At 42.0% G+C, this 13,689-nt stretch overlaps 1 protein-coding gene across 1 annotated transcript in view; it reads right to left on the bottom strand.

Annotated features, from left to right (window-relative positions):
- The window catches only part of GPATCH8 (G-patch domain containing 8), a gene marked incomplete at both ends in the record, with an annotated part of 56,442 nt that overhangs the window by 8,175 nt on the left and 34,578 nt on the right, over nt 1-13,689 (bottom strand). The window contains 3 exons of the mRNA XM_082010711.1: nt 5,729-5,872; nt 9,792-9,878; nt 10,383-10,450. Of these exons, the coding sequence (XP_081866837.1) occupies nt 5,729-5,872; nt 9,792-9,878; nt 10,383-10,450 (299 nt within the window). The remainder of the gene's footprint in view (nt 1-5,728; nt 5,873-9,791; nt 9,879-10,382; nt 10,451-13,689) is intronic.

Raw genomic sequence — 13,689 nt, 5'->3', positions numbered from 1 at the left:
GATACAAGCCAGGAAGTAGCTCCATGCTACTACAGGACTTAAAAATTAGGAAGCATTTTCTCCTTCATAAACAGTGTGTCTTTTGAGGAAGTAAAATGCTTTTCTAAGCAGCAACACATTTACAAACTGCAGGATAATGGTGACCATGAAGCCAAAAAATATTATTCCGCTGGTTTACTACTTCAGCTACAAGAAGGGCCACAGCAGTAAGCCCAGTGACCAGCAAACAGGGACACAGACATCACTACCACTTAAGGTTGTCCAAATTTCTGCACACTAGCAGCAGTACTTCACTATCTCAAGGCTGCCTTCAGCTTGGTATTGTGTTTTATTAATAGCTGCCGCCCACCTCAGCTTTGTAACAAAGAATAGTATTTTAAGGTTTTGAGCCTTCTTTGTAATAAAATTACTAAGTCGTCTCTAAATTTCAATGGGAGTGCAAATCGAGCTCTTGAAGAACAGGTTTTGTAGAAAATCCATACTCCAGCACAGAGAGCTACAGTAACGGGTTGTCTCCCCGTCACTGCTCGGCTCAGGAGGGGCCAGACAGGCATACAATGCAATTACCTTACAATTCTCTCCAAATTGGCTTAACTAAGCTGCACTCCTGCATCACTTAAAAGCTCTAGAGATAGCCCGTCACAGGCACGTGAAGGTGGTTAAATAAAAGGGGAGGATCAGGATTCAGAAACCGCCGTAACAGGAAAAAACTCAGCCCACGCTGTGGCAATCGTGCATGAGATTTTGCTGCTGAGATCGTATCCAGGCAAGACCACCCCAGCACCGAACTGGAGTGCGTTGCTTTTCAGGTTCAGGACCAGCAGTAAATGAATTTTCTCAATTTACGTTGACAAAGCCACGCAGTTTCGCTGAACTGAGGCCCATCAAGGGGCATTCTTTGCCTGAAGTTGCAGAGCAGAAAGAGATGGCGTTATTCTCAGAGTAAAAAAAGCACTCTGCTAGTCTGCTTTCCTAGATCTGGAGATGCAAGACTTTCAGGACAAACCTTCTCTTCAGGAGAGAGGGATAGCCTGGATCCATGTACAGTGAGATTTCTGCACCAGCTTGCAACAGGAGGCAGCTCACTGACTGCACAATCCCATTAGAGCCCGCTCCTCCCCTGCTATTGTTCTCAAGTCTCTCTGCCAACCCCTATTAAATAAAATAATAATGTACTTCTCATCACACGCCAGCAGATTTCTGGCTTTCTGAACTTCTGACGTATGCTTGATTCTTTGCCACAAAAGCTTCTGGGAGTGAATTACCCCATTAGCTGAATACGAGCTCAAAGGATGGCAATCTTTATAATTTTATCTAAGTGTGAACACAAGCCCTGCTTATTTTTGATAATCAACGTTCTTTGCACGCTCATAAAAGAGTGTGAAAAGAGCAGAGGGGAAGTGGCAGGCAACTGCACTTTTACTTCATCTTAATTTCTTCCCTGACACCTCATTTTGCAGCTTAGGAAAACACACATGTTAATGGAACACAGATAACCCAAGGACACAAGCCTGCCTGCCCTTCAGGAGGCTAGCATCGCTCGGAATCAAAACGTTCAGGCCTTGCACGCTGAAGACTTATTTAGTGGAACACTCTCCAAGTATAATTGAACTTCCCCAAATGTATTTGCCATAAGCAAATGAGCAGCTGAACAGCTAAAACTGAGTTGAGAAAAAGACCATGCGTTTTTTGAAGGTAAAACATTCCTAGAGTACAAAAGCCTCCCATGTAACACCAAGTATCTTGGACATTCTCTCTTCAGTCTTCTACGTTCAAGCTGTGCTTGAAGATACAAGTTTTTGGAAAGCACAAGTCCAACTCTCCCCAAACCTGAAAGTTCAGTGTTTGGATTTAGAGTGCTCCTCAAGCACTGCACTGACTGGTAATTTTTTTGTGCTTTAACGGATCCCTCCTCCTTGGCATTAGAAGCAAAGATCCACATAATTAGGGTATGAAGAGAACTGCAGATCCATAGTTTTGAGTTCTTAGTTCCACCCTCCTTCCCAAACAACTTATTTATGGAAATATATTCCCTTTGTCCTGTTATAAAGAGAATCGATACAGAATTAATCATCTACACCTCCAAAATGTCACACATTTAGAAAAAATAAAAATTAGAGCTACATAAAAGACTGCATTTCGATACTGGTTAGCGTTCCCACAGTTAACCTGGGAAAAGTTCACAGAGGAACTTGTTTATTTTTCACACTGAATGCAGAAGGTGAATGTTTTTATTCCGCAGGGTCAGTGACTCGGTAAACAGCTCAACCCTTCATCAGGCATGCTAGCAGGAAAGAGGTGACTGCATATGAGATTCTGTAAGTTCGTGGATGGAGTAAAACAACTCAAACAATAAAGCTGACTGTAAATGCTACATTACTTACACATAAGATAACTCCAAGCACAGCAATTTTACCGAGCTGCTCTAAGTGATGTGCGACATGAATTAGATTCAACCCCAGATGAGGTGATGCACATTCATTTTCATGCAAACCTAGGTTCAAGTCAAAACCCAAAACCAAATTAAGGGTCCACTCGGACATGATGCCCTAAGGATACATTCCCAGAGCATTCAAGGACTGTGGGAGCTCTCAAGCATCTGGATATCCCATATGCAAATCTGCAGGAAAGCAGCACAAAAATACACTGGGTCCATCTTGACCACCCAAGATCCTCGCTAGCTGCAGGAGAAGTTTTCTTCCTACGTTTGCCACCTTTTGCATTTGTCTGTTAATTACTATTAAGCTGTTGATAGTCTGTTAATTACTAACAAGCACAGTCAGGACTGTGTGACACCAAAGGCAGGCGTCCTTCATACGCTACCAGTCCTTCTAGTTGTGAGGCTCAAGAGCTTACAGCTAAAAAAAAAAACCACCATTAAAGTTATCAGTAGTTTTCCAGGGTACAAAAAGTTATGACATCTGTGGTTACAGTCTTTTTCAGTTGCTCACTGAAGGATCTTTAAGTGAACTGAGTTTATTTTTCCTCTTGCAGTGCCATCCATATGAACTCAAGCTGCTTTTAGTCCTCCAGCCTCCCCTGAGAGGGACTGACCATTTGGTGGATAGATAGGGTTACTGTTCTTTAAAACATCTGTACTTCTCATTTCAAGTATTGACCTATTTAAAAAAAAAACAAAAAAATCTAGAGAACAACATTGCACACCTTCAACAAGATGTTTAAAATACAATGACTTAAACAGGCCAAGAGCTTGTGATAATAAACTTAAGATTATTTTCCCAGTTAGGGTAATCTAAAAATACTGCCTTTTGGATAGAAACTTGGTGTAGAGGTCGGTTCAGACATATCCGAATGCTACATGAAACCAGGAAATAATAATAATAAAACCTCCCCTTTAATTGTTTGGTGTTGACAAGTTGGCGAGTCCAAAATTTATCCGGTAGGGATCAATACACTTACCTATCATCCCTGTTTCGCAATAATCCTGAGTTCCTTCCTGGAATACAAGACAGTGTCTTTATAACTCGGGAGCAGAAAGGGATCTGAGGATGGAACATCTATTTACAGGGACAGCCTAATGCTCACTGAGCCACAGAAGGAATAAGCAAACACTTCAATGCCGTGGGTATGTGTAACTAAAAATACTTAAAAGCAAAAATCCCATGGAAATCTGTTCAACAAGCTAAGAAAAAAAAGCAAAACCAAAGCACTCTTGCCTCAAGAATTACTGCTGAAAGGACAAAACATTGCAGATAATATACACCAAGCTGGTTTGCTCTAATTATCTAGAATACTGTAACATCTCATCTTTCCAAGAAAGCCTACTGATTAGCCTACTTGTGAGAAAACTTTATGTTTTTCTTCAAAAAAATTATGTTAGCCTTTACATAACCTTGCCTTCTTGTTCAAAGAGGCAAAATGTGAAACATCAACGTGCAACGCATTATGAAAAGCAAAGCACCGTTCTGTTTTTTTAGAACTACCTTATAATTTAGAACAGACTGATAGAAATGAGCCTGTCTTAAGCAGTAATGAACAACAGAAGTGAGATAGTGTTACTTATGCAAATTTACCTTCATTATTTCTAGACAGTTTCAAGTTCACTTACTGAACACTGACCCAACAGGGTGACACACATTTCAGCACAACATAAAGCTGGACAAGCAATTTTTTTCCCTAAGCAAAGCATGATTGCTTCTTTGTTTAAATCCCTGTGTAACTAAAAATTAATGCTGGGTGACGTAGCCAGAGTTTAAAGGCTCATTTTCTCCAAAGCCTGACTGCACTTACTGCAATGGATGCAAATTATCCAAGAACATCAATTCCTTTAAAAATAATCAGCAGTACCAAGCAACCCCCAAATTCTTTCTACTGATGAGAAGATTATGCCACCCTGTGCGTTCCTAAGACATTTTTCTTTCAGGTCACTCTTCTTGCACTCTTGTTAATGACTCCTTTCATACCAGTGAGAGGTGGTTGCTTTCCACAGGTTTGTTTCTTCTTCCACATCATCTCTAGATGCTAGAAAAACTCTCAGCCTTGCCAAACTCATGTCAGTCCCCCATTAATCACCTAAGGGTTTTAAACATGCGTTGACATAATCATACTGCATCACCACACTGTAAGAATGTGACACAAACAGGTCCTTCCACCTCCTAAATAGATGCATGTAATTCCACTCAAGTTTCAACCAAGTCGAGGGAAAACTGTAGATGAAGAACACTGCTCTCGGGTATCACGACTGTGCCACCAGCTCGGTCAAAGCAGCCCGTTTTCCCAATACAAAGTAAATAAACGAATTTCTGCTTTTGATTCTATTAAAGCACAATTCATCACGGTACTCAAACAGAAATTGCCCTGCCGTGAGAATTCCCCTTAAGACTCCCTTAGTGAATTTACTTTGAGCTATCATATCCTATAATTAATACATGGGGGGATCATACTCTGTAATGCCATATTCTTGTTTCTAAGCTGTTGCTTCACTGCTATTTTGCAAGATCTAGTACTCTACAGCACATCCTCCAGATGTTATCAGCATTTTAATGACTGTATTGTTAGAATTTACGACTAGGAATATCAAAAAACCTCCTTTGAGCAATTTCCTCTCTAGATGAGCACAACATTGCTATCTGCTGTACGTTTACATCTCATTTAGCAGCTTCAGATGGTCAAATAGATCAGGCTAACACATGAACTTTCATTGTTTACTCTGCAGTATGAAGTGTCATATAGATGCTGCAGTACATCCCTACCTTGGGACCAAAGCCAGTTCCACACAGATTCTGAATCCACCTCTCCTGAGGGTTACAGAATTTGGAAAGTGCTCCTTTTTCACTATTCCTTTGACACAGCCCATTATTTCCTAGTCTGTTTTCAGTAACTTGACAGAACACAGACTAAAGTATTAAAATGCGCACACACAGCATATCATCAGTCTCCAAAGTTGTACTATGTTAAAAGCTGATGCAAACTGGGAGCCACCGATACCCATTCCCAGTTTAACAGCAGCCCATTCCTGCTCATGGGTCATTCAAAACCGGACTCCTCGATGCCAGCCATGGGTTGGGGTTTTTCTTTTTTTTGTTTGCTGTTTTGGGTTTTTTTTCAATGTATGGTGGGCATAAGAATCTTAACCAGTGACATAAAACACCTCTTCCTGGGGCTATAAGGAAAACAGATACACAGGGGAAATTCCAAGTATTAACTGCAAACAAGACCGCTGCAATGAACAGAAAATTGATGGACTGTGCTATCAACACTTTTTTACCTGCTTGTGAGCATGATCGTAAGAGTTTATGTGGTTGTCAAACTCTTGATGCTTTTGATACTGCTTGTCACAGAGTTCACAGTAGAAGTTTGCTCTGAGGTCTTCCAAAGCCTTGGCAATTGCCTTTTCTTTATCGACATAATCCTGCAAAATTAACAAAAAAATGCTTCTGTTAAACTTGCTGTAAAAGAAACCGGAAGATGATGAAGGAAATTTAAGGAAAAACAGTCCTTAAGAAAACCTTACTGTATACTGATGATTATATTATTAAGCTGACCAGTCTTTGCAAATTAAAAGGTATGAAGACCAACTTTGCAATATCACCAACCTTGCTTTGACTCAGTTTCCTAACATAGAGCATAATCTTGTCATTAGCACAGGTATTGGTGAAAGGAGACTGCTCAGAAAAAGAAATCTAGTGCTGATGGCAGGAAGGCAGATTTGCGGCTGCAAGAGGAGAGCCTACTGGATTGTTGGAGATAAAAAGAGAGGTTCAAAGCCTCAAGCTGACACATAAACAAGCTGGCAGCTGCCTGCTCACATAAGACGCACAAAATACGCATCAAACTGAGGAGGATCACTGCTTTTCGACCAGAATCTTAGAACTTTAAATGCTGATACTTCCTCCATTTTGAGCGCTAACAGATGTCTGCTTGATCTCAGGTTGTCTGCAATTCAATAGGGAGGAACACAGATCCATGGCTGGGAAAGCACAGTTCAGAAGCCGTTGAGTCTAATTCGCTTCAATGTAATTTTGCAGTCAGTGAAATCTTCCCATGAGCAATGCTGCCCATTAAGCTGAGCTCAAATACAGTGATTGCACTGGGAGTGGGTACACAGGTAGTTGCCATTTAATAAAAGAGGGCGGGGGAGATTGCCTTAGAGGTTGCAGACGGTATTTTTTTTCCTTATATAATTCAGCATTTGTACAGGTGCAAAACCAAGCCTCCACGCAAAGGCGAGGTGTCTAAATTGGCAACGGTCATGCCCTCCCCTCTTTTGCTATAAAGAAAACTAGCAGCTTTTGGACTGGCAGTGGCAAAAAGCTCTGGGACTCTGTGGAAAACCCAATCCCTCAAGTGGCTGTAACGCCTTGAAGTCCAAGTGCCCGGAACGGAGCCTGTGCTGCTCTGCGAGCCCTGTCCCCAGGGCACGGCCGTGGCCGATGCCGACCTGGGGGGCTCTGAAACTCTTGGCACCTGATGCTGAGACACACTAATCTCAGGACTAAGCAGCTTCTTCCTCTAGCCAGGCCGTTTCAGTTACAATCCCACGGGCAAAATTAATAAAACATCGCCCCTCTTGACAAGAAAGCTGGGAAAGGTTTACCTTAACAAGATGGAAGCACTTATGCCAATGCATGCTGAAAAAGCTACAAACGCTGCATTACAAAGTACACTGTACTAATATCAGCATAGCCCGTATAGCTATTTACTATATGCATTTCAACTGGAATAAAGAGCAATTCTGTAAGAAAAAAAATAGCCTAACATTTGAGAAGAAACTCCTAAGAGTTTAAGACTTTCTGTCTTCAACACAAACTTTTTATGGGAAACTTCCTTGTATTAGCAAGAGGAGCTAGCACACATTTAAAAAAGATACACCATGAAAGCTTTTTTCCTTTTTATTTAAGATCTTGTTCAAGGCAATATAGTTTATCTCCCAGTTACCACATCAAAATTACATTAAAATAATACTGCTGAGCATGTTTTCTGTAATGCAAAATTCATGTAAAAAATTTCAACACCCAAAGGGGGGAAGGGGGAGGAGGTCTGAAAAATTCTACTGCTAGAAGGTGTTTGTTTTTTTTTCCCCCCAGTTTAAAGCACTGTTCACCTTCAAAAGAAAAAAAAAAAAAAAATCTATTTCAAGTTCCTACGTCCATCTATTACCGGAGGCCCTTGTTAAGAAGAAGAAAAAAAAAAAAATCAACAAAACTATCTAGACGTTTGAGACTGAAGCAGGTCCCCAGGAAGACAAGAAAGGAAAACAGAGCAGCATGAGATCCACCGAACAATGACATTTAAAGTTCCTCTAAAACCCTGAACAAGCTTCCTGTGCCATGTGTAGGGTTTTTTCAGAAAGCATCCTGTGGCTAAACAATGAAAACACAGCCATTTGAGCGATCAGAATCTATACAAAAGAAGGGAATTAAAGAACATTTCTTGCTCGCTTCTTGGTTGTGGAGTTATCTCAAATTCCTTTGAGACTCACTGAATGGATAATCAGGATGCGGCCACAGTTGGCAATTACATAATGGACTCCTGCGGAGCAATGAAAAAACTCACGCTCACGGAGATTTTTCACAGATTAATACAGAAACGCAAGAGCCTAACGCTAAAGCATGCTAATAAAAATACATCCGAGTTGGGAGAGACCGCTACAGCTCCGCAGAGCTCCTGGGAGAAGAAAAAACTCTGCTTGATAACGGCAGGAAGACAATCCGAGCAACGCACGTTCAACCGCATTTGAAAAGACAACTGCAAAACCCAAGAACTTCACCATAAATGGCCCTGCAGACCTGAGACAAAACATCATTACCCGCAATTCACATAAGAGCTCCTACCAACCGCTCTGAAACGAAGAAATGCTTTGTACTCGACAGCTGCTGCTGCCTGAAGATGCCCAGCATCGCAGCTGGGGGTTTGCTGCGGAAAGGGATCCAGGCGTTCGGCCGCACGGTGCCTGGGAAGGGCCGACATCATGGCCAAACCTCCCCTTCGTAGCGTGTGAGCAGTATGCCACCCAGCAGGAGATTCAAGCCAACAAGAAGGAGAAACGTCTTCAAGGAGAACGTGCACCTGGACGTAGAGGAACTGTTCGGCACCGGCTGCATAAGCCCATTTAACAGCACACTTGTACTTTAAAGCGTGCCAGAAGAGATCTTTAACTGCATTCAGTTCCAAACTAATAATTAGCTTTAGAAGTAACTACAATGGCTTTTATTTTTAAATGAACAAATAGACCAGCAATTCGCTTACCAAGCAAGCCGAGGTCTCAACTTCAGAAAAAAAAAGTACATCGGGAAAGGAGGTTATAAATTTTTATAGCTGAATAACTGCCTGCAGTATTAACTGTTGAACTGGTAAAATGGAATTTTAGATTTACCATGGTTATGTTTAATTTTAATGGAATTGAAACAACTTTTCCATTATTCCTCAAAGAATTAAAATTTATGCAAAACTGGCACTTTATTCTAATGTCTATAGCTCTTCTTCAACCCCGGTACGTCTCAAATCTCAAGACACTTAAACAAGCGGGCTTCCCTAAGACTTGATTTACTTCACAGGCCAGTAAGCAGAAGAGCGGAATAAAGGACTAGCCAAGACCACATCTCCACAGAGAACTCAGTTACAGCTAATCCAAGTATGCTCCAACACGTCATGCTTAATGCCAACACGATGGCCCATTTTTATCATTAAAAAGATAACAGTTTTTGGTTTACAAAAAAGCCCACAGATTTTGTAAACCCTGTGGAAATAGAGAATATATATGTATTTTTTTTTAATGTTGCCTGAGAAATTCTTCCAAAGAGATACAGCCCATCGATTTCTCAAAACTGGACCCATGTCCTACCTTTTCAAAGAAAGCAGGATTTATGCAACAATATCGTGATGCACTACTTACTGCTTGCTCAGTAACAAGATTCATCAACAACAAGACATCACTTCCAGCTGATAACTGCCCATCTAACGTTTGGATCATGCAGATTTTGCGCTAACAACGTGGCAGGTTCCCTAGAAAAATGGCAATCCTGGGTCTAGGGAAGGAAATGTTCTGCTTACCCGAGAACTATTCTTTCCAGACCAGGAGCAAAGCCCACAGAGAAAGCCCTGCTGCTATCCCGTAGCTCTTAAGCAGCTAAACAAACATCAAGGTTAATTCCAGGAAGTGAATAACCAGTTCATTAAAATATAAATAATCTCAACAATGACAAAAACCAAGAATACTTAATTCCTACCACCATTACCGCAGCCTAACGAGAAGAGCTCTGTCCTATCAGAACAAATCCTCTCTCGTTCAGCCCACGGGAACTTTGATGTTAATGCCCCTGTTTCAGTACCTTGTACTTCTGCCTCAGCTCCTCGGTGTCTTCTTTCTCCACCTCCAGTACACGCCTCCGCTCAGTGGCATCTTCGGCGTAGTCAAGCTTTTTTTTAAAAAAAGAAAAAAAAAAAAAAAGAGATGCAATTTGTCCCATAAATACTTTGCAGTACCGAGACCGCCAGAATGTGTAATTTAAAAAAGATGAGGTTTGAAACAATCTTTGCACACTGTACTTCCCCATATACTGTACTTTGCATACTGTATTTTCCCCATTACAGTGTAACCCCCATGCAAAAGGGTTCCTTAATCCTTCTGAGGTGGAGGCTCCTGGCAGGCCCGTCCAATGCTGACAGCAGCCTTAGCTTTGCAGAAGTGAAATCGCAAATCCCAGGAATTTCAGATAGCACCCCGACCTCAGAACTCAGGCACCCACGGGTTAGCAGAGTATGTACTTTGAGGAGAAGTGTTTTCTTACTGTGTTGATTCCAGAGGAAGTTTTTCTTTACCTTTGATGCACAAATTCTCACTTTTAAATTTCTTCCCTATCAACTCCCCGAGAGCCATGCAAGGAGTGACCGGGTGCAGGGCAGGAGCCGGGCGAACTTACCTCCATTTCCATCCGCCCCATGCCCATGACATCGTACTTGACGACGATAGGGATGGGATCTGTCCTCCCTGTAAGAGGAACACACACACAGGCGGTCAGCGGCCGGTCCGTCACCACAGCTCACTTTACACATTGGGTTTGGGTGGTTAGAGATCTTGCCTTGGAGTGCAGAGACCAGAAAGCTACAGTGAACCAAACACAAGCCATTCTCACAGCTTACAGCCAAACCTGCTTCTCAGCTCCAAACCTGTTGCAGTTAAACGTGCCCCCAGTACTGATAAATGGTATTTTCCAAACATTAACCGGTCACGTAAAACGTACTCGTGGTTAATGTTCAACCGTGACAAGTCCTAGGGCAGGGCTGTTAACAGGACTTGAGAAATGAACCTTCCCCTCGATGCCTCCACAGCAGGCAATACGTACTCATCTTCTGATGCAAGTGAAAAAGCTGTTCAATACATTTTACTGCTCTACCACGTTAATAATTGATTAGGACTTTCCCGTAAAAGATGCGGAAGCCTCCCTCCCGCCAGCTTTTGTCCTTCCCAAGAGTACGGAAAGCTGATTGGGAAGCGTGGCACAGAAGCCAAACTTCTTTCATCCAAAGCGACCGCCCGGTCCAGGCCAGGTGGTCAAGCACCTGCGTCCCCAGCTCCCGCGGAGATGCTCTAGCACTCGCTGTGTCATCTGTAAGCTGTGAAAAGGACTAGTTGCGAAGAAAATTGACTTTGAACTAATCAAACTATGTTGGAGATTTATTTTTTTTAAAAAAACAAAACATATCTTTAATCCACTCATAACCAGCCAAACAAAGCAAAATGGGGCAGACAAGCACTTTACTACCACAGCTTTTTTTTTTTTAAATTATTGTTTTTATTTTTACATCACAACTCGCGCTGTTTGTTGTGATGTAAGCCCACTGAAAAAGTACTTACCTTATCCGGTGCATACCTTGAGTAAAAAAACAGAATGTTTACTTCCCTTATTATTGCTCTTGTTTTGGTGTAAACAACTGTTTTGTTATACACACATACACATATATTATACCTTTGGGCTAAAAGATGTACAGGTTTTAATCATGCCAAAAATATTCCATTGCCTTCCGCATGTGCAAAAGGTTAAAGTCTTTAAAACTGCCTCAGAAAACCTGCGTAGGCACCACCTTCTCCTCCAATATCGGCTTTCTCTAACTCCTGCAAAAGCGACAGTCCACAGACCTCAGAGTCCTCGAAGGGAACCTACTCTGGTCAGACTTGTGTCTTTTGAACTCTTAAAGTACAGAGGCATGTGTTTATTCTTTCAGAAACAAGTCCATTTGATTAATCGCTTGATGGTTTTATTTAAACATCCATAAATTTGACAGGCATATATCCACCAAGTCCAGAAACAGTTATCATGCCAATCCAAAATAATATTTTGAATTGAGCTTTCGTTTGGGTATTTTAAGTGCTCTCTCTTTGAAAATGTTTCTCTTATGCCCAATGGTATAATAAAGTAAGCAGTGACTGCAATTTTTAGCAAAAGGACCAAATTAAAGACAGGTTATAAAAATGACTTCCTAAGTGCAATATCACTTTCATAACGTCTCAGCCAGGGATTTACTGGTAAGTGGTGAACTCAAATGGAATGTCTGGCAGCAAGTGCCAACAATTTATATTAATTTTTTGCAAGCTTTTTTTTTTTGTTTGGCATTATGGTTTTTTTGGTTTTTGTTTTGTTTTTTATTTCACCAGCAATCGAGATCTTTCGATGCAGCCTCATCGCCCTGGTAAACCCCTGCGTACAAACAATGCATCAGTACTTTTGCCTTCTAAGGCAGTCAAAGTTTTTTTGGTTTTTTGGTTGTTTGGGTTTTTCACAAATCTATTTGGAAATTGCAGTAGCAAGTGCTAGTGCCCATCATGTTGGGGAAAAATCAAGTTTGGACAGTATTAGAAATTTATGTTTAAACTGATTTTGGCAGTTCTAACACAAACAGAAACATCCCTTCTTAGCAATACCCTTTAATGAACAAGGATCAGACAAGTGTGCATAAAGAAAGGAAAGGAAAGGAAAATGAAAGACCAAGCAGAAGGATGATGGCTACAACAGAGAAAGTAAGCCTAACATATTGGTGCACTGATGACAAAAGGAGTAATTCAGTCTGAAAATAAAAAATTACCACTGCTAAGTTTACCATCACCACAACAAGTCCAGGATCATAACACTGTAAAAAAGAAACACCATTTGTTAGGCAGAAACCATTAGGGGCAGAAAATAGGCCTTTTGTAGTAGGCAGGTAGGATGGGTTAAAAAAAATAATAATAATACGAGGCTTCTTCCTCACCCCTCCACCCCATCACCATGCTTTGCCCTGTGGAATCAGGGAGCGGGTCGATTTTGAGCAGTTACTTGCTTTCAGAGCTGCGCTCGCAACCTGAAATTTCTGGGTGTTGGAAGAGGCTGAGCTCCTGGTGACGGCCCCGTTTAAGAGAGGCACTGAAGGCACATTTAAGCAGGCAGTTTAAAAAGGAAACAAATCAGGATCTTAAGGCAATTCCAAATACTTTGGGTCAAAAGGAGCTCTGTTTTCAGGTAAGAGAGCGATGCCTTTGTTTTCAACTTGACCATCAGTTCATTGCAAATGAAGTCCCAGAGCAGCCAGCCAGCGCAGCCGCGCAGCCTGATGGCCAGCCGACACGTGCCGAGTCCAAGCACGTAACACGGCCACGAAACTGCGGCTGCCTCCGGGCAGTGGGACACGCTGCTGGTGGCTCATCGGGGCCAGGGGAGCCTCGCTCCGTGTCCTAGGAAAGCCATGACGGCCGAGGGAAAAGAACGGGCTCTGTGTTGCCAAAGGGCCACCTCTCACCCCACTGACTGCCAAGCAGACTGGGCGGAAGAGGGAGAACAGCCAAAGGGGAAAATGGGACTTTTTAAGTTAAGCTCTCGAAGTTCTCCTTTTAAAGAACTTCCTGAAGAAAATTTATCCCAGAGCTACTGTGCCCGACCATGGGATCTTTACCAGCATGTAAACATGGTTCTCGGCTCTGTGGGACTCCCAGGTTTAGGGTTCCTGCTGACCCTTTTCGGGTATACTGACATACTTTGAAGGGAAAAACTGAGCTTTCAAGAAAGGGCAAGAATTCCCACACTTTGTGCCACTATGCAGGGCTGCAAGCACAGCCAAACCAACAACTAACCCCCCCATACGGTAAATCATGAAGAACACACAAAGCTGTGTCCGTGCCCCATCCCCCTACACCCCACAAAATTTATTTTCTTTCTTTTTCTTATCTAGGTCACAAGCTCCTTCCTTTACAGACTG

Source organism: Phaethon aethereus, assembly GCF_964289735.1.
Source record: "Phaethon aethereus genome assembly, chromosome: 25".
NCBI lineage: Eukaryota > Metazoa > Chordata > Aves > Phaethontiformes > Phaethontidae > Phaethon > Phaethon aethereus.
Note: the sequence above shows the minus strand (reverse complement) of the source record. Positions and strands in the feature narration are given on the sequence as shown.